At 45.3% G+C, this 20,428-nt stretch overlaps 1 protein-coding gene across 1 annotated transcript in view; it reads left to right on the top strand.

Annotated features, from left to right (window-relative positions):
- The first annotated feature begins 923 nt into the window (after window positions 1-923).
- The window catches only part of PPP1R32 (protein phosphatase 1 regulatory subunit 32), a 46,943-nt gene continuing 27,438 nt past the window's right edge, over window positions 924-20,428 (top strand). Inside the window, exons 1-5 of the mRNA XM_040328407.1 lie at window positions 924-1,114; window positions 2,965-3,100; window positions 4,628-4,781; window positions 7,521-7,649; window positions 16,654-16,717. Of these exons, the coding sequence (XP_040184341.1) occupies window positions 1,009-1,114; window positions 2,965-3,100; window positions 4,628-4,781; window positions 7,521-7,649; window positions 16,654-16,717 (589 nt within the window). The 5' untranslated portion in view covers window positions 924-1,008. The remainder of the gene's footprint in view (window positions 1,115-2,964; window positions 3,101-4,627; window positions 4,782-7,520; window positions 7,650-16,653; window positions 16,718-20,428) is intronic.

The raw sequence follows: 20,428 nt of genomic DNA on the forward strand, positions 1-20,428 counted from the left end.
CGTGTATGCAATTAGCTATTTCCGACGATCCACGAACGTAAGCGCGGCCGTCGCATTCTCTTACGTCGTCATCTAGTCGGCTTTTTCCAGCGTATAGTTAAAGCTGCTGTTTTGCGGCGTATCGTTAGACTTGCCATGTTAAGTATGGCCGTCGTTCCCCGCGTTTATTTTTAAATTTTTTTTGCGTAAGTCGTCCGTGAATCGGGATGGACGTAATTCACGTCTATGTTAAAAAAAATTACGTCCTTGCGACGTCATTAGCGCAATGCACGGCGGGGAAATTTAGGGACGGCGCATGCGCAGTTCATTCGGCGCGGGGACTGCTTCATTTAAATGAAACACGCCCCCTAATCGCCAATTTGAATTCCACGCCGTACGCCGCTGAGATACACTACCCCGTCGTACTTACGGCGCAAATTCTTTATGGATTCGATTTAAAGCCAGGTAAGGTACAGCGGCGTAGCGTATCTCGGAACGGTGCGCCGGGGCAGATCTTTGTGGATCTGCCCCATAGAATACATTTTTTATACATTTATTTTATTAGATATTTTTTATAGCAGAAAGTAAGAAAGATCGTTTTTTTTGTTTTTTTTCAAAATTGTATGCTTTTTGTTCATAGCGCAAAAAATAAAAACTGCCTAGGTGATCAAATACCACCAAAAGAAAGCACCATTTGTGGGGGGGGGGGGGGGGATTGTATTTGGGTACAGTGTCGCATGATCGCGCAATTGTCAGCTAAAATAACGCTGTGCCGTATGGCAAAAAATGGCCTGGTCATGAAGGGGCATCATAAACCTTCCGGAGCTGAAGTGGTTAAGTTTAGAGAATAGATCCAGTCTACAGTGGAGACGGGAAAGCAGAATTTGGCCTCTAGTGGTTGAACAGGGAACAGCTGATGTTGTCTGTTGCTATGCTGACTGTAGCCAGGTTACGGAAGTTTGACTTTCTGCAAAGGCATTCTGTGTTCATAAACCCAGCAGAGCATTTTTATTCAAGCCTGTCACTACAATGGGGCCGATTCCAATAGGAAATTCGTCTCCAGGGATTCGGGGCAGTTCTGGAGGAAGCTGTGACCCTCTGAACTTCTATTGTACCAACTACAACAGCGCTCATGGTGAGAGATAACATAGTGCGGGTAACTGGCTGGGAGGATGTAGTAAATAAAGAGTAAAGAAGTTTGTTTTTCAAGGCTTTTTAGTAACTATGGGCCAGATAAAGATACAATTACGTTGCTCCACGGCAGCGTAACGTATGTGATTTACGTTACACCGCCGCAGGTTTACAGTGTAAGTGCCTGATTCACAAAGCTCTTACCTGTAAACTTGCGGCGGTGTAACGTAAATCCGCTCGGCACAAGCCCGCCTAATTCAAATGGGGGCGGGCACCATTTAAATTAGGTGCGTTCCCGCGCCGAACGTACTGCGCATGCTCCGTCGGGTAATTTACCCGACGTGCATTGCGCTAAATGACGTCGCACGGACGTAATTTGTTTAGACGTTAACGTAAATGGCGTCCAGCGCCATTCACGGACGACTTACGCAAACGACGTGGTTTTTTAAATTTCGACGCGGGAACAACGGCCATACTTAACATGGCTTAGAACAACTAGGGCTCAGCCCTAATTTTACGTGGCGTAACTCGACGGAAACGACATAAAGTTAGATCGACGGGCAGCGCGGACGTTCGGGAATCGCCGTAACTAGTCATTTGCATATTCTACGCTGACCGCAAGGGCCTCGCCACCTAGCGGCCGGCCTAGAATTGCATCCTTAACCACTTAAGCCCTGGACCATTTTGCAGCTAAATGCCCAGGCCAGGTTTTGCGATTCGGCACTGTGTCGCTTTAACAGACAATTGCGCGGTCGTGCGACGTGGCTCCCAAACAAAATTGGCGTCCTTTTTTCCCCACAAATAGAGCTTTCTTTTGGTGGTATTTGATCACCTCTGCGGTTTTTATTTTTTGCACTATAAACAAAAATAGAGCGACAATTTTGAAAATAATTCAATATTTTTTACTTTTTGCTATAATAAATATTCCCCAAAAACATATATAACATTTTTTTTTTCCTCAGTTTAGGCCGATACGTATTCTTCTACCTATTTTTGGTAAAAAAATATCGCAATAAGCGTTTATCGATTGGTTTGCGCAAAATTTATAGCGTTTACAAAATAGGGGATAGTTTTATTGCATTTTTATTAATTTTTTTTTTTTTTTACTACTATTGGCGGCGATCAGCGATTTTTTTCGTGACTGCGACATTATGGCGGACACTTCGGACAATTTTGACACATTTTTGGGACCATTGTCATTGTTACAGCAAAAAATGCATTTAAATTGCATTGTTTATTGTGAAAATGACAGTTGCAGTTTGGGAGTTAACCACAGGGGGCGCTGTAGGAGTTAGTGTTCACCTAGTGTGTGTTTACAACTGTAGGGGGGTGTGGCTGTAGGACTGACGTCATCGATCGAGTCTCCCTTATAAAAAGGATCACTCGATCGATATGCCGCCACAGTGAAGCACGGGGTTGTTTTTATGAGCATTTTTACGGCCACCCCTAGCTTATTTAGATACAGAACCTGTATAAAGCCAGCCATAGATAGATTGAATTCAGATCCATCCATGAACAGACTGGTTACACTGAAGTTGATCCATCAATCGACTTCAGTACAACCAGCCTGTCAGATTTTTTGCGTGTGATTACTGAAGGTGGCTATAGCCGCCAGCAGTACTCGTGTTCTGCCAGCAAGGAAGGCTTCCCACCGGCAGAACACAATAGTGCTGTGGGAGAGATTCCCCCCATCAACACTAATTTCTGTGGATTAATTGAGCAACCCCTCTATAACACCATCTATAACATTCTATATGTTGGTTACTAAAGGAATGTAATGAGATCACAGATATACAATGCATGTCTCCTTGTTGATGTTGACTCCTTCAGTAACCTCAAATTGGTCTCACGCAGGTCACCCACAGTTTGTTCCAGGTGGTGTCCACCATCCTGGGATTCTTACCCACCGCAGCACAGGGTACCAATCAAACTTCCGACCGGCTGTATATTATTCACCCAACTTGGACCGGAAAGATAACCCAGCTATGGGGTAAGCTTTCAGTAAAATGTTGTTTAGCCACAATGGAGACAGACATTTTTCCAGCTAAAGCAATATTTATGAGAATATATACTGTGTGTATGTGGGAACAAGATTAGATCTATGGCAAACAGTATCAGGCAGCAGCAAAACACATCAGGTGGAAACTGATTACTGAGGTCTGCTGACTGCTGTATACATGTATGCAAGAACTAGATCAGATATATGGCAAACAGAGTTAGAAAGCAGCAAGACACTGAAGCAAGAGGCACCAGTGTGTGTGTGGGGGGGGGGGGCTAAATACCTTCCCAGTGGAGGGGCTAAATACCTTCCCAGCAGCCAGCATCAGGTGGAAACTAATTATTGAGGGCTGCTGGGAGACACCTGCTGGTGAACACGTGAACTACAACCCTCTGCACAGGGAACCACGGTTCCACCAGCAGGTGATCCAAGTCCCGACAAGAGCCCACAAGGGTAGAAGCAGCACAAGGAGCCATTCATGTATGTTGCACTGCAAATAGCATGGTGATAGCTAGAGAGAGCAGAGAACCATGAGATGAGCATAAACTACTGCTGCTGCTGCTTCTCCTTTCACTGTCTAGTATTGACAGTAAATCTGCAATAGAAAAGCCAGGGCTTCTCGTCCACTTCAGTACCTGACCTCACAAATGCGCTTCTGGAAGAATGGTCAAACATTCCCATAGACACACTCCTAAACCTCATGGACAGCCTTCCCAGAAGAGTGGAAGCTGTTATAGCTGCAAAGGGTGGGCCAACTCAACATTGAACCTTACGGACTAAGACTGGGATGTCATTAAAGTTCATGTGAGTGTAAAGGCAGGTGTCCCAATACTTTTGGTAATATTGGCCCGGATTCACATACCTTGGCGCATAGTTATGCCGGCGTAGCGTATCAAATATACGCTACGCCGACGTAGCGCGGAGCGGCGAGCACAGTATTCACAAAGCACTTGCCCCCAAATCTACGCTGGGTTCCCTCGGCGTAACTCGTTCGTAAGTGGTAGTGGGCGTGAGCCATGCTAATGAGGCGTGACCCCATGTAAATGATGGGCCGAGCGCCATCAAGATACGAAAACCGAACGGCGCATGCGCCGGCCCATGGACGTATCCCAGTGCACATGCTCAGAATCACGTCGGATCGAACGCCTAAGATACGTCGAATCACTGCCTACGACGTGAACGTAACCTACGCCCAGCCCTATTCACGTACTACGTAAACAACGTAAATAACGACGGCTGTGTTCCCTGGTGCAGCCATTTGCATTGATGCTGCTGACTTACACCTGCTTTATGAGACATAACTTTACGCCGGACGTACGACTTACGTAAACCGCGTATATTAATGCGCCACGCGTATCTAGTTCTGTGGGCACTGCGCACAGATACGACGGCGCATAGTTACACTTACGCGGCGTATATCGTAAGTGCTACGTGAATCCGGGCCATAGTGTACATTTTATTGGATCAAACTTGATACCTTGCTAAACATGCTAAAGTTCCTTCTCATTTCTTTCTTAGGTTAATGCTGAGGAACAATTACACATCAATAACCAACAGAGATTTCGTCCCTCACCAAAATGTGACAGGAACAGAGCCGTTGCCCCACACACTATCCTCTCCACAAAGTGGATTCATCAGGAGCAGTGAAGTCACCATACCTAAATCCAGAGCTGTGAGTACTGGCTATATGTAATGACCAACAAAAAGCGTGAAAATGTGAATACAAAATATATAACCCAAGCTGCTACTCCAAAATTTGTGTGCATGGTGCTAGGTTTCAAAATCATTTACTAAGGGGTTGCTTAGAACTTAGTAAATGAGCAGAAGCTCTGCTGACTTCCATCATCCAAATGCCTTTTTTTCCGATTTTCCTTGCACGTGATTGGGTATTCTTTGCAAAGTGAAGCTTTACCTCATTTACTAAGCTCTGCAACAACTGCACTTGCAGAGTGCAACTGCACCAGCTCCCCTTGTCTCAGCAGTTGGCACCAGACCCTGCACTTTCTGTTTTGCAACACTGCCCCCAGCTCCTCCCCAGCATAAGCACATGGGGCCAGATTCAGATACAATTACGTTGCTCCCCCGCGGCGCAACGTATCTGATTTATGTTACACCGCCGCAGGTTTACAGTGTAAGTGCCTGATTCTCAAAACTTCTACCTGTAAACTTGTGACGGTGTAACGTAAATGCGCTTGCGCAAGCCCGCCCAATTCAAATGGGGCGGGCACCATTTAAATTAGGCGCGTTCCCGCGCCGAACGTTCTGCGCATGCTCCGTTAGGAAATTTCCCGACGTGCATTGCGCGAAATTACGGCGCCCCGACGTTTTTTGAAATGCGACGTGCGCTACGGCGTTCTGTATTCCCAGACGTCTTACGCAAAAAATTTTTTTCCGAAATTCGACGCGGGAATGACGGCCATACTTTAACATGGCTGATCTAAAGATAAGCCATGTTAAAGCAGGTGTAACTTTGCGAGGGGTAAAAATGACTAGCGACGACGTACGGGATTGCGACGAACGCGCGGATCTTCGTGGATCGTCATAACTAGTCATTTGCATATTCTACGCCGACCGCAATGGCCTCGCCACCTAGCGGCCGGCCTAGAATTGCATCCTTTAGGCTGCATTCACATCTAGACGGACGAAATCGCGGCGTTTTGTCGCCGCAAATCGCGGTAAAAATAGCGGCGTTTTGTACCGCGATTTGCGGCGACAAAACGCCGGTATTGTCCGCCTAGATGTGCCCCAAGATGACCCCCTCTATGGAGATGATTCCCATCTCCTAGCCGAACGCTCGAAGACGCCTGAAAAAAAGGTCCGGGACCTTTTTTCACGCGGCAGGCGACAGGCGTCCGGCGTTCGGCGTGGAGATGTGAACCATCTCCATAGAGGGACATCTGATTTCAGCCCTCTGGCGGCAGCGGCGTAGCGCTACAGGCGTAAAAACGCCTAGGTGTGAATGGGGTCTAAGATCCAACAGTGTAATTCAATTACACCTGTCGGATCTTAGGGCTAGCTATGCGTAACTGATTCTATGAATCAGTCGCATAGTTAGGACGGCCGTAACACAGAGATATGACAGCGTATCAGGACATACGCCGTCGTATCTCTGCTGTGAATCTGGCCCAAGGTAAGGGGGTGCAATGTGATGTAAGGAAATTTTGGGAAAATTCAGGATTTTGTAATTTTGTAATTTTTAAAATTCATAAATTGGAAATTTCGTAAATTTGAAAATTGGAAATTTTCTGAAATTGGAAATTTTAGAAAGTGGAAATTGCAGAAGTTGGAAATTGCAAAAATTGGAAATTGCAAAAATTGGAAATTTCAAATATTGGAAATTCAGAAGTTGGAGAAATTCAGAAATTGGAGAAATTTTGGAATTGGAAAATTTCAGAAATTCGAAATTTCGGAAATTTGAAATTTCGGAAATTTCGGAAATTTAGAATTTCGGAAATTCGATATTTCGGAAATTCGAAAATTTCGGAAAATCCGAAAATAAGAATAAAAATCTGAAAATTCAAAAGAATGAAGATTCGAAAACTCCAAAATCTGAAATAATAACTAACTAATAATAACTTAACGATTAAATTATAGGTATTGGAATTTCCTTTCAAATTTGGCTGTTTGTGAACGCAACGAGCACGAATTTATCTGAAGTTACAAATTATCTGAAATAACGAATGCAGAATATAAATGAATGTAATGTAACAATTTAATAATAATAAATAACAATAATAATAATAAAAACTTTTTATTATTATTATTAATGTGTTCCATTCCATTTGTTCAGATGTGGCATTCATTATTTCTGATAATTCATAACTTCAGATAAATTTGTATTTGTTACGTTCACAAACAGACAAATTTGAAAGGGAATTCCAATAACTGTAATATAATTGGTAATTGGTATTTCAAATTTTTAAGATTTTCTTTCTTTTTTTGGATTTTCAAACTTCTGAATTTTCGAAAATTCGATATTTGAAATTCAGAAATTTGAAAGTTTGGAATTCGATAATTCAGAAATTTTAAAATCCAAATTTTCAGATTTCCAAATTCTGAATTATCGAATTTCTGAATTTTCGAATTTACGAAAACAAAGCAAAAAAAACAAATACAAACAAAAACAAACACATTTTTTGTCAGGGCACATATCTAGTTGCCTGTGCATAATGCTGCTACAATGGCTTCAATATTCTGCAAGTCACTAGCCTGGAACAAGCCTGCCGATCAGGATTTTTGAGTTTATGTTCTGTTCTGGGTCGAGGACATGGTAAGCCAGGGACAGCCAAGCAAGCAGCATCTTCAAGAAAGAGGTCAGCAATTTTAATGCACAGATTTTTTTCAGTGCCGCCGTTCTGTAATCTGTTTTGCCAGGATGATGATCTCATGAGTTTTACCCGGATTTTGACAGGTGAAGACTGTGCACTTTAACACACGGGATCACAGTTCTGGAGTTATTGCTGGCATCGCACCACAACATCGACCTCTGCTGCTTATGCCTCAAGGAAAAGGATCCCCTGAGGCTGAAAATCTCCGACATGTGAGTTGTAGAGAAGTTAAAGTGGATGTAAACCCAAAATAGTTTTTTTTATTTTTTATGTCGCAATGTAGAGTATAAGATTTCCTATCATCTGTGCCCAGTCTTGCCACACAGAGTTAATCCAGCTCTGAGCAATCCTCTTTTATTGTTCAGTGAAAATTAACAGACTTCCAGATAAAAACCTGTCTAAATAAAAAGTCCTTTCCTCTCTCCTTGCTTTGAGTGACATGAATGACATGTTTATCATATGTTATGTTATGTTTATCATAATATGAGGTGATCCACAGTATAAAAAGTGAGAAATCCACCCCTCCCCCACATAACACATCCTGGTAATATACAATGAACTGTGGATCACCTCATATTATGATAAACATAACATAACAAGATTAATATTCTATAATTACTGCTAGAAATAGACTAATTGCATCAACTTCTGTAACAATGAAATCTGAACATGTTTGTGTTATTTTTGTATATTGTAAAGAGTTTAATGGTAATAATGTGTTATTGATGCAAATAATTTTAATGGCTGAAAATGTGCACAATTATTTGGGGATCCCAAGGATTTGTAATAATTGCAATCTGCATGTTAGGTGGAATCTTAACGTTTATCTCTAGCCAAATGCTTTTTTTTTTTTATAGATATGATTGGGTTAAAAAAAAAAGGTGTGTTATTATTCCTACTAAGTTGGGCTAACCCATCATCTGTATAGAGTCTGTAGTCACTGTAACATTGGCCTTGGTAGAAAATTATTGTAAACACTGCTGAGGTAGTCTTAAAGTGTCACTTAACCCACTTCATAAAAATGATCAATAAATGGTGTATTACATGCTGTTAATACTCACTCAGTCACTATGAGATTCCTTCTCTGTAATCTGAAAAAACCTGCTTGATCCTGCTGCTCTCTATCACCCCTTCCATTCATGTCTCCAATGCATCTAGGCAGGGGAGGGCTGGGCCAGGGGGCAGGGTGGCTATTGCCTCCCAGGCCACCCTAACTTATGTTCAAAATGCCCGCTACCATTTTATTTTTTATTCTGGTCTTGGAAGTCGGGCTGACCACTAGCTGTTGCATTCTAGGAGTTGTAGTCCACGCTCAAGCTCCCGGTGGTAGGAAAACAGAACAGCGCAGAGGAAACTACAACTCCCTGGGACTGGATTCTTGGAAGCAGACAGAGGCAGAGCATGCCAGGTAGTAGGGACGCAGGGCTGGGCGCTGGCTGTAACTTGACCCCAGGACCAGGAGCATTACCCCCCCCCCTGTGGCGTGCAAGGACCCGCTAAGCTGAGATCACTCAGGTGAGAGACCCTGGCACCCCTAGCTGACCCCCATCCCCCCTCCCCCATACACCCCATGTAACCTGTCCCAGTGATCAGGCTGCATTGATGGGCACTGGAGTTGGCTGCACTGATGGGCACTGGTGAGGTTGCATTGAAAAACCAGATGGGCCATGGATGGTGAGCTGATTCGGCGGTTCAATGGGCCACTTGACTTGCCCCCCAGGCCTAAGGCTGCCAGCCCTCCCCTGCATCTAGGGATTTTGCAGAGCAGTGTTGGCAGCTCTGCACATGCTCAGTTTTCAGTGAGTTTGTATGCTGAGCATTTCCCCTCTATCACATCTGAGCAGCCCCTTTACTATAAAGTCACACATGTGGGTGTATACACAGTGGTAAATGACAGCCCACTCCCTTCTCCCTCCTCCATGTCCACTAACCAGCTAAACACAATAGGGGTAGGATATTACATGTAGATTGATAGAGGCTTCACCTCCCTCTTCTTCTAAGACACAGGTTGGAGGGGTGTGATACAACCTCTGACTGGCAGAAATCCACCCACACCATGTTATTGCCAAAAAAATAATAAACAGTGTCGACCCAGGCTTGACTAGTCCGTATCAGCGACAGCAACAACAACTTTCTTTATCGTACATCACGGGACACAGAGCAGCATATTCATTACTATGTGGGTTATATGGAGTACCTTCAGGTGATGGACACTGGCAATCTCAAACAGGAAATGCCCCTCCCTATATAACCCCCTCCCATAGGAGGAGTACCTCAGTTTTTACGCCAGTGTCTTAGGTGTTGGTCATGGTTTAGCTTGCCTCCGCATCCTTGGGATTAGGTGAGCTAACCGGTTCTGTCCAAAGGCCTCAGCGCTAAAGTGGTCAGTAACCGGACCCCAAACCCTTGGGGTATAGCCCATAATGCTTCTCTTTTTAGAGAGCTGGACCCTGGGCCCAGAACTTAGAAACCTTTGGGGGCCTAATGTTTCTGTTGCCAGAGTGCTATATGGGCCCAGGACAGTGGATCCTTCATAGGAACCCAGGGCCTGAAGGTCTAGACAGCCCCACGGAGATGGGGGAAGATTGGGCCTCTTGCTTGGCAAAGTCCTGCGGCATGGAGCAGGTAAGTGAGGGGAAACTTGCGGAACTTGGTTCTTAGCAGGTTTTTCTGGGGGGTCACAGGGGATATGCCTAAAGTTATGCGCTGCATCTGGCAAAGTAAGTCACATATCTTAATGATAGGATGGCTTCATGTGTTATTTCCCCATAAGAGGTGACCTCCCTAGTAGTATTGAAGCATTGAGTGGCTGTGTGTGTGTGTTAAGAGAGCTGTGCTTACCTGCAAGCCTCCAGGCGATGCTGCATGGGTTTCTTCCTCCTAGCCTGGATGACAGGCAAACGCTGGCCTCCTCGTGGGCTCCCTTCCCCCCCCCCCCCCCCCCCCCCCGTCGGCGGGCGCGCGCGCGCGTCCCCGTTTTATGAGCGCAATTTCGCGCCGTTAGCTGAGGGGGGAAGGGCGGGTCAGTTGGTTTAAGGAAGGGGCGGCCCTTCCTTTCGTTCCATCAGCTCAGTTTATGCTGGAACTGAGGAGGAAGAGACCAGAGCGGCAGCACAGGGCGCCGAGGACACACAGTGGCCAAAAAAGATATTACAGTCTTCACAAGACTGTCTAGCCTAGAAATAGGCTGTTCTTTTCTATCTCAGCAGTCTTTTGGCAATACTACTAAGGGGGACAGAATGTTTTTTCTTTCTTGGGTTTAAAAAAAAAAAAAAAAAAGAGAAAATCCATCAAAGGGAGAGAAGGCATTTTTTCCCCCAAACGGGTTTTTGGACAATAATTGTTATAGTTCCAAACACCGACAAGTTAGCGGGCGTACCTCGGTATTGTACCATGGCATCAGGGTCAGAGGGTACAAGAGGTGGGGGATTCCCCCAGAGAGTCTGAGGTCTCGGAAATTATGCCGCTGCTTTCCCGAGAGGGAGCCTTGGGGCCATCGGGATCTGGGGCTGGAGCTGGCTCGGGTCAGTCCAACCCTAGGATGGTCACGGACGAGGTATTGTCCACCTCATTAAAGGAGATGGAAAAAAGAATGGAAAAGATGATAACCATGGCTCTGTGGGGCAAGAAACGGAATAGATTTCCGTCGCCCGAGCATGGACCCTCTGAGGAGGAGGTCCTTTCCGCAGGAGAATTGGAAAACCTCTTGGACAAGGACCAAGCAGGTTCGGGGATCGAGGATTCGGATACAGAGGAGTCTGGGGCAGTCTCCCAAAAGGAGAGCTGTTGGGTTCAAGCCTTAACGGACTTGGTCCATAGTGCTTTCAACTTGCCAACACCAGATCTCCAGGTATCGACTGTTTCAGCTTTGGGCTCACTAAGGGCGCCTCAAAACAACGCAGTTTTTCCGATCCATCCTCTGCTAGAGGAAGTTTTGTTCCAAGATTGGATCAAACCAGACAGAGTCTTTTTACCACCTAAAAGATTCTCTGCCTTGTATCCTATGGAAGATAAATTTTCCAAGAGATGGGCAACCCCTTCGGTGGACGCAGCCATCTCATGTGTTAACAAGTCTTTAACATGCCCTGTAGAAAACATACAGGTGTTCAAGGATCCGGTTGATAAACGCTTGGAAGCACTACTTAAAAACTCCTTCACTACTGCAGGGGCAGTAGTGCAGCCAGCTGTGGCTGCGATTGGGGTTGCACAAGCATTATCGGATCAAGCTAAGCAGATGCTTAAACTTATTCCTGCCCAGCAGGCAGAAGAATTTTCGGATGTCCCTAGGGCCATACGCTTTACGGTAGATGCGATTAAGGATTCTATCCAGCAAGCGTCACGTTTATCGTTATCCCTTATCCATATGAGAAGACTCTTATGGTTAAAGAGCTGGGAGGCAGAGCCCCCATGCAAGAAGCTCCTGGTAGGGTTTCCCTTCCATGGAGGACGACTCTTCGGAGAAGACCTGGATAAATACATTCAGACTATTTCAAGCGGCAAAAGTACTCTTTTGCCAACCAAGAAGAAGTTTCAGGGGCCTGCGTTTAAACGACAGCACTCCCCTGGGCAGGGGCCCTCTAATGCCAAACAGTATCGACGGCCTCCTGCAAGATCAAACTTTAACTTCAATAGCAGATCGCAGGGCCAGGCTGCTAGGGGCAAGAGGCAGTGGTTTCGCAAACCAGCAAAGCCAGCCCCCAAGCCGACCTTATGAAGGGGCGCCCCCACCCACAAAGGTGGGGGGAAGGCTGCGTCTCTTTTCAGAATTTGGGAAGCCAGCATTCCCGACAAGTGGGTACGGTCTTCCGTGGCCACGGGCTACAAATAGACTTCCTAAGGTTTCCTCCTCCTCATTTCCAGAGTCAGGATTCCAAACGATCCGGAGAAGGGAGCCGCATTAATGACGGCATTAAAATCACCTACACTCCCAGGAAGTATAATAGAGGTACCAGTCCTAGAACAAGGGCTGGGTTTCTACTCCAACCTATTCATCTCCCAAAGTCCAATGGAGATGTCAGCCAATTTTGACCTAAAGATGGTAATTGCATACCTAAAGTCCGCTCATTTCGGATGGAATCCGTGCGGTCAGCAGCTGCCACACTCCAAAGGACGACTTCATGGCTTCCATAGACATAAAGGATGCCTACCTTCATGTTCCAATTTATCAGCCACATCAAAGATATCTACGCTTTATGGTGGCTTTCGCGTCACTTCCAGTTCGTGGCGCTTCCCTTTGGGTTGGCTACGGCCCCCCGGGTGTTCACCGAAGGTCCTAGCCCCCAATCCTAGCCAAGCTAAGGATCCAAGGAGTCACGATCCTAGCATACCTGGACGACCTCCTAGTCATAGATCACTCGTCTCCTGGCTTGGAACGAGCAGTGGCCCTCACTGTCCAATACCTCGAGAGGTTCGGCTGGGTCCTAAATCGAGAAAAGTCAACATTCCAGCCCACAAGGCAGTTGGAATATCTCGGCATGAGGTTAGACACAGAACAACAAAGAGTGTTTCTACCTCTGAGGAAAGTCAAAGCCATCAAGGAATCAATCCTACTGGTTCTAAGCAAAAAGGAACCAACTATTCGCCTATGTATGCGGTTTACTAGGCAAGATGGGGCCACATCGAGGCGGTACCGTACGCCCAGAGCCACACATCGCATCCTGCAGGCAGCCATCCTGTCAGCATGGAGCAGGAGGCCACAGGCCTTGGATATCCCTTTGCCGCTCACATCAAAGAGTCCGACAAAGTCTGTGTTGGTGGTTAGACCCTCAGAATCTAGTGAAGGGGGAAGTCTTTCACCCAGTGGCTTGGAAGATCGTAACCACAGACGCCAGTCCTGACTGGGCTGGGGAGCAATTTTGGATGGTTCACTCGCCAAGGTACTTGGGCAAAGCCAGAGAGGCAGTTCCCATCAACATCTTGAGCTCAGAGCTGCTCGACTAGCCCTCAGGGCTTGGACGTCCAAATTGCAAGGGGTTCCCGGTGAGAATTCAATCGGACAATGCCACGGCCGTGGCATACATAAATCACCAAGGGGGAACCAAGAGTCAAGAAGCCGCTCAGAGAGAGGTGAGCTTGATTCTCCTATGGGCAGAGGCTCAATGTGCCCTGCATATCGGCAATATCATTCCAGGATGGACAACTTTCAGGCGGGACTTCTTAAGTCGCCAGACTCTGTTGCCGGGGGAATGGTCTCTACATCCACAAATCTTTCAAGCACTCCTGCCAAAGATGGGGAGTGCCGACGTGGATGTCATGGCATCGAGACTCTACAAGAAGCTAGACAGGTTCATATCCCGCTCAAGGGAACCAATGGCCTGCGAACCGATGCGCTGGTTTGCCCTTGGCATCAGTTCAAACTTCTTTATGCTTTTCCCCCCGCTCCAGTTACTACCCCCGCCTGCTACGCAGGATCAGGGTGGAGCACATACCAGTCATCCTGGTAGCTCCAGCATGGCCCAGAAGGGCATGGTATTCACTAATCCTGAAGATGGTAGTGGGAGACCCTTGGACTCTTCCTCTACGGCCAGACCTGCGATCGCAAGGTCCGATCCTCCACCCTGCCTTACGGACATCTAAATTTGACGGCCTGGAAGCTGAATCCCTGATTCTCAGGGGTAAGGTCTGTCTCAGAAAGTAATCTCTACCCCTAATCAGAGCCAGGAAACCGGTCTCTAGGTGATTAATTACAGGATCTGGAAGGCCTATGTAGGCTGGTGTGAGTCCAAGCGATGGCTTTCTCGCAAGTTTACCAACGATAGAGTATTAAGTTTTCTCCGCAGGAGTGGATAAAGGACTTGGCATTAAGCACAATCAAAAGGACAGATTTCAGCTTTGATCAGTGTGGTTTCAGCGGCCGACTGGCCACCCACTTCGCTGGTTAAGACCTTCCTTCAAGGGGTCTTACGTATTAATCCTCCAGTTAAATCCCCACTTGTCCCGTGGGATTTAAATCTTGTTCTGTCAAGTTTACAGAAACAACCTTTTGGAGCCGTTGGGCTGAAATTCCTTTGGTTTTTCTGACAAGGAAGTTAGTATTTTTGGTTGCCATAGTTTCCGCCAGAAGAGTATCGGAACTGGCAGCCTTATCCTGTAAGGAACCATATTCTTATTTTTCACAAGGACAAGGTCGTTCTCCGCCCTCATCCTTCCTTCCTACCAAAGGTTATATCCAGTTTTCATCTAAACCAGGATTTGGTATTACCATCCTTCTTTCCTAAACCTACTTCCAGAAAGGAAGGGTTGCTGCATACCTTGGATATTGTCAAGGCCATGAAGGCCTATCTTAAAGCTACAGAGAAGATCCGGAAAACAGATGTGTTGTTCATTTTACCGGATGGGCCCAAGAAGGGACAGGCAGCTGCAAAATCCACCATCTCAAGGTGGATTAAACAGTTAATCACTCAGGCCTACGGCTTGAAGGGGTTGCCTCCTCCGTTATCATTAAAGGCTCATTCTACTAGGGCCATGGGCGCCTCCTGGGCAGCACACCACCAGATCTCTATGGCTCAAGTTTGCAAGGCGGCAACCTGGTCTTCTGTCCACACGTTTACAAAATTCTACCAGTTGGACGTAAGAAGGAATACTGATACAGCCTTTGGGCAGGCAGTACTGCAGGCTGCAGTTTGAGACCCTCGGATTCCGGGGGCTCCCTTTTGAGTTAAATTTAATATTTAAAATTATTTTTCTCAACTAAGTTGGATTTATTATGATTTGAGTATACCTCTAAATTAAATCCTTTTGTCTTGGAGATGTTCTCCCTCCCCTCATTGTAAGCATTGCTTTGGGACATCCCACATAGTAATGAATATGCTGCTCTGTGTCCCGTGATGTACGATAAAGAAAAAGGGATTTTTAATACAGCTTACCTGTAAAATCCTTTTCTTGGAGTACATCACGGGACACAGAGCTCCCACCCCTCTTTTGGGGACCATTTTGGGAGGCATACTGCTTGCTACAAAACTGAGGTACTCCTCCTATGGGAGGGGGTTATATAGGGAGGGGGCATTTCCTGTTTGAGATTGCCAGTGTCCATCACCTGAAGGTACTCCATATAACCCACATAGTAATGAATATGCTGCTCTGTGTCCCGTGATGTACTCCAAGAAAAGGATTTTACAGGTAAGCTGTATTAAAAATCCCTTTATTACTAACCCTTACCTGCAGTCTTTTCACTTGGTTTCATATTCTTACATCTTTTTTTAATATTGTGTATTTTATAGCTTCATTAGATGCAATGGGCATCTTGTTTTGAAATTGTATTTTTCTAAAGATTAAAAATGATATTTTTTTACATTTCTAAATAGTGCCTTCAAAGTCCATTCTTTCTTTTTTTCATATATCTTATACAATTATCAAGGATGTTGATTGCCATCCAAGGGCACAGCAATCAAACTTTGGCAAAAAAATAATAAAGATTTTATTTTTAAATATATATTTGTATGACAATTTAAAACAGCTTATTGATATTATTTGTATTCTGTTTGACTCTGTTTGATAGCAGTGCAGCCATTGGCTCCCACTGCTGTCAATCAAATCCAATGGACGCAGAGTGTATGACTCAGGAGAGCGCCCGCAAGGTAACACCCTTGGGATAGAGCTTCCCAGAGGGGGTTATCTAATGTGGGGTAGAGCCGCCGTGGGACCCCAGAAGAGGAGGATCGGGGTCACTCTGTGCAAAACTAAGTGCACAGTGGAGGTAAGTATGACAAGTTTGTTATTTAAAAAAAAAAAATCATGAAGCTTTAGTATCACTTTAAGGTAAACAAACAAGAAGACTTACAACCCCTTTAAGCCTGTGCTTAACTTGTTTGAGTATCTTCATAATAAGAATTAATTTGATAATTCAGCATGCCATTATTGTAATTTCATGATACCAGCCTTCTGATGAGTTAGGCTAAGGTAGGACTGTATTTTGAGATTTCCCCTCACTCCCTAGTGTGACCACCCAAAGGTTCTAACCATTCTCCATTCTGCCCAAAACTTAAGAAAAGTTGCTCTTTAACCACATAGGAAGTGAAGGAAGATCTAACTGATGGGGATACATGGAACAGCAAAACCTGAAGGCAGATCTAAGCTTCCTCTAGTTGCCTAAAATGAATATAAGTGATTGAAACGAAGACCGCTTATGATGTTGTTTTATGGACTGTATTGTACAGAATAGAATTGTGTTCGGCTTTTCTCTGCCTCTAACAATGTGAATTTTCCTATTTGCCATAGGGTCCATCTTTTATGTCCACAGAATACAAAACCAAATTCAATGTACAATCACCTCATCATACAGGTGAGTCACTAAATGAGATGTAGGGGTTCTTCCACCCATTGACTTTTCACTTATCTATGGATGGGTCAATCATCAGCTAGCTTTGCACATTCTTTTGGGACTTAGGATGACAGCAAGTCTCTTTGCTTAAAGGAACACTAAAGGTTCGTTTTTATTGCCTAAATTGCTTGCTGTAAGCTAGTGCATTACAATATCACTTACCTTGTCCTTCCATTTCCCTCTCCAAATTAGAGTAATCCAGCTTTTAAAAAGTAATTTCCTGTCTCTTTTCTTCTTGCTTTCCACCAGCATCTGAGCCGTTTTGCATGGGGGAAAGCAGAACGTGATCGCCCCCTCCCTATGACTACAGCCCTGCGCAACCTGCGTGAAGACGCTGTCTATCATTCACAGGCACGGAGGCAGGACATAAGTGGGTGTCTCTACAACGCTGTAGCTCTGCCTCCTGTGCATTGTTTTTCGTGTAGGCAGGGGACCTGGGAATGGGTGGATACTAGGGGCGGAGTGTGGCGGCATTCTCGTTCGGCGATTTAACAAAAAAAAAAGGCACTGCGCATGCGCGATGCCATTAAGCATAATGGGAAATGTAGTTCCCATTAGGCCGTGAATTAGCAATAATGCACGCGCACAGCAAACCAGGAAGTGAGTGATACTAATGATTCAGGAATGACAGAGGTTGATAAACAAGCTCGATTTTAACAGGTATAAAAGTATTTACAGTATAATGGCAATCATTACTTTTTTCTTTATCAGCAACTGTCAGATGTTAATTTAAGTGGAAAAGATTTTTATCTGTACAACCCCTTTAAGTTTCCAAGTCTACCCAGCAGCCACAGCCATTGCAAAGCTATTAAATCACACTAGGCAACTGCAATTACGGGATCGACAAATCGTGTCATGTTAATATATGAACCATAATATTCATGAGGTTCCAAATACAGACTGCACCAGAATAGGTCTGCGTACATATATAATACAGTTGGCATTTAAGTTAACCTATCATGAGAAAAGTTCAGGGACCGCCATTGCTGGCCTCCTTTTATTAATGCTTGTTGTTAGGGGTCAACTTTATCAGTCAAAGATCCAGTCACAACGTGTCATAATTCCTTATCTTTATACTTGCTCCAGGTCACTGGATACACAGTGAAAGAATGAGAGCGCAAAGCCATTGGGATCAGTCCAAATGTATTCTTTATTAGTCACAATCAGGGCTTTTTTATAGCAGGTATACAGGGGAACGCAGTTCCGGTGATCTGCCAAGCTTGTTCCAGCTATGGTATTTGTTCCTCTTAACAGCTGATGATCAGCTGTTACGTTCGGCTATTTCCGTAGCCTGCTACTGCGCATGCCCCGAGTCTGCGCAGTCGGTTGTGGAACTTCTCGGGTGCTCGCTGACTGGTGCCCTGGATGGGCTGCTCTATTGTCAGTCAGTGAGCTCCTCCTGCTCCGTCAGCCCCATAGAGCCGCACACAGCCCCCCCCTCTCCGATGCCCAGGGATCCCGCATGCCGCGGACACAAAAAGCGTCGGCTTAGTGGGGTGACATCACCCATCCTGCAATATGTCAGACGGGGAAAGCATGTAGAAGGGGATGGTAGGTGTTGTGTAGGACGGCGGTGTGCTCAGTCCATACAGAGGGGGATCCTCTCTCCTCCCCCATCGCACAACAGACGCCCCTTCTCTCTGCTCTGCATCCTGATCTGCCGAGCTGTGTTCCTCTTAACAGCTGACGATCAGCTGTTTCGTTCGGCTATTTCCGTAGCCTGCCCATAGCCTATAACTGCGCATGCCCGGAGTCTGCGCAGTTGGGTGTGGAACTTCCCATATGGTGGAACAAGGATGTTAAGTCACCGGCACCTCTAGCATTGAATGTATGTAATGGCAAGGGGTGCTGGAGGTGCTATTGATTCTAGCTGCTGAGGGATCTACTGTTGCTGGATGGGGCCTATAGTTGGTAGGGTCTGTTGTTGCTGGTGAGTGATTCTATTGTTGCTAGGGAATGATCTACAATTGAGGGAGGTGTGTATTGTTTCTGTTGAGTGAGGGGGGTCTGTTCTTAGATAGCAAGTAATTGTGCTGCAAGTTTAAAAATGACTTGCTAAGCTATTGATAGACTTGACAGGCTTCACAAGTTTGTTGCACAATTACAGCAAGTCCGCATTGCATGGCGGTATCTAGTTTACTGTTTTTCTTGTTATAATTAACAAATTCCATTCAAATTACTTAGCACAAAAATTATACTTGGTTCTGTACTCTCTAAAGTGACGGTACTAAGGTGGCTAGGGGGTGATACCAAGGGACCTGCTTAAAGGTGAGTAGGGGGCGGTGACAAGGGGTGACTCGGAAGGGGGGAGCACCTGCACCTATCCTCTGAGTAAAAAAGCCCTGGTCACAATACAGTATTCTCGCATGAGTTGACAGCAAACATAATTGGGGGTAATGCTCAGATCCCACTTCATCAGGGTTTAATTACATTATGTAAGAGGAATCTGTATGGAAGATTGATCCTTAGTTTTAATTCCTTGTAATTTTAGTTGGAAGCTTTCACAGTTATGTTGGCTAGTAGCCTGACAACTTAACCACATACCGACCAGCGCACGACACGTCGGTACAATGGCACAGCTGGGTAAATGGGCGTACAGGTACGTCCTCTATAAATCGCGGCATTGCGCGCCCGCCGTGAACTCCGTCACCGTGCCCGCAGGACCCACGGACTCTATGTTCGCAGGTGTCCCACGATCGTGTCACGGAGCTGCAGAACGGGGAAACAAGGCATTTCCCTGTTCTGCCTAGAGACAGGACAGAGATCTACTGCTCCCTGTGATCGGGAGAAGTGATCACTGTCATGTCACTGGTAGCCCAGCCCCCTCACAGTTAGAATCACTCCCTAGGACACACTCGCCCCTAGTGTTTAATCCCTTCAATGCCCGTGTCATTTAAGCCTCGTACACACGATAGGTTAACCAGAGGACAACGGTCTGAAGGACCGTTGTCCTAGGTTAACCTATGAAGCTGACTGATGGTCCGTCGTGCGTAACACACCATCAGTTGAAAAACCGATTGTGTCAGAACGCGGTGACGTAAAACACAACGACGTGCTGAAAAAAGTTCAATGCTTCCAAGCATGCGTCGACTTGATTCTGAGTATGCGTGGATTTTTAACCGATGGTTGTGCCTACTAACGATCGGTTTTGACCTATTGGTTAGCAATCCATCGGTTAAATTTTAAAGCAAGTTGACATTTTTTTAACCGAAGGTTAAATAACCTATGGGGCCTACACACGATCGGTTTGGAACGATGAAAACGGTCCTTCAGACCGTTGTCCTCTGGTTAACCTATCGTGTGTATGAGGCTTTACACAGTAATCAGTGCATTTTTATAGCACTGATCGCTGTATAAATGACAATGGTCCCAAAATAGTGGCCTATGTGTCCGTCATAATGTTGCAGTCATGATAAAAATCGCAGATCGCCACCATAACTAATAAATAATAAAAAAATGCTATAAATCTATCCCCTAGTTTATAGACGCTATAACTTTTGCGAAAACCAATCAATATACGCTTATTGTGATTTTTTTTACCAAAAATATGTAGAAGAATACATATCGGCCTAAACTGAGGAAAACAATTATTTTTTTTATATATTTTTGGGGGATATTTATTATAGCAAAAAGTAAAAAATATTATATTTTTCTCAAAATTTTTGCTCTTTT

The sequence above is a fragment of the Rana temporaria genome, chromosome 11 (assembly GCF_905171775.1).
Source record: "Rana temporaria chromosome 11, aRanTem1.1, whole genome shotgun sequence".
Classification (NCBI taxonomy): domain Eukaryota; kingdom Metazoa; phylum Chordata; class Amphibia; order Anura; family Ranidae; genus Rana; species Rana temporaria.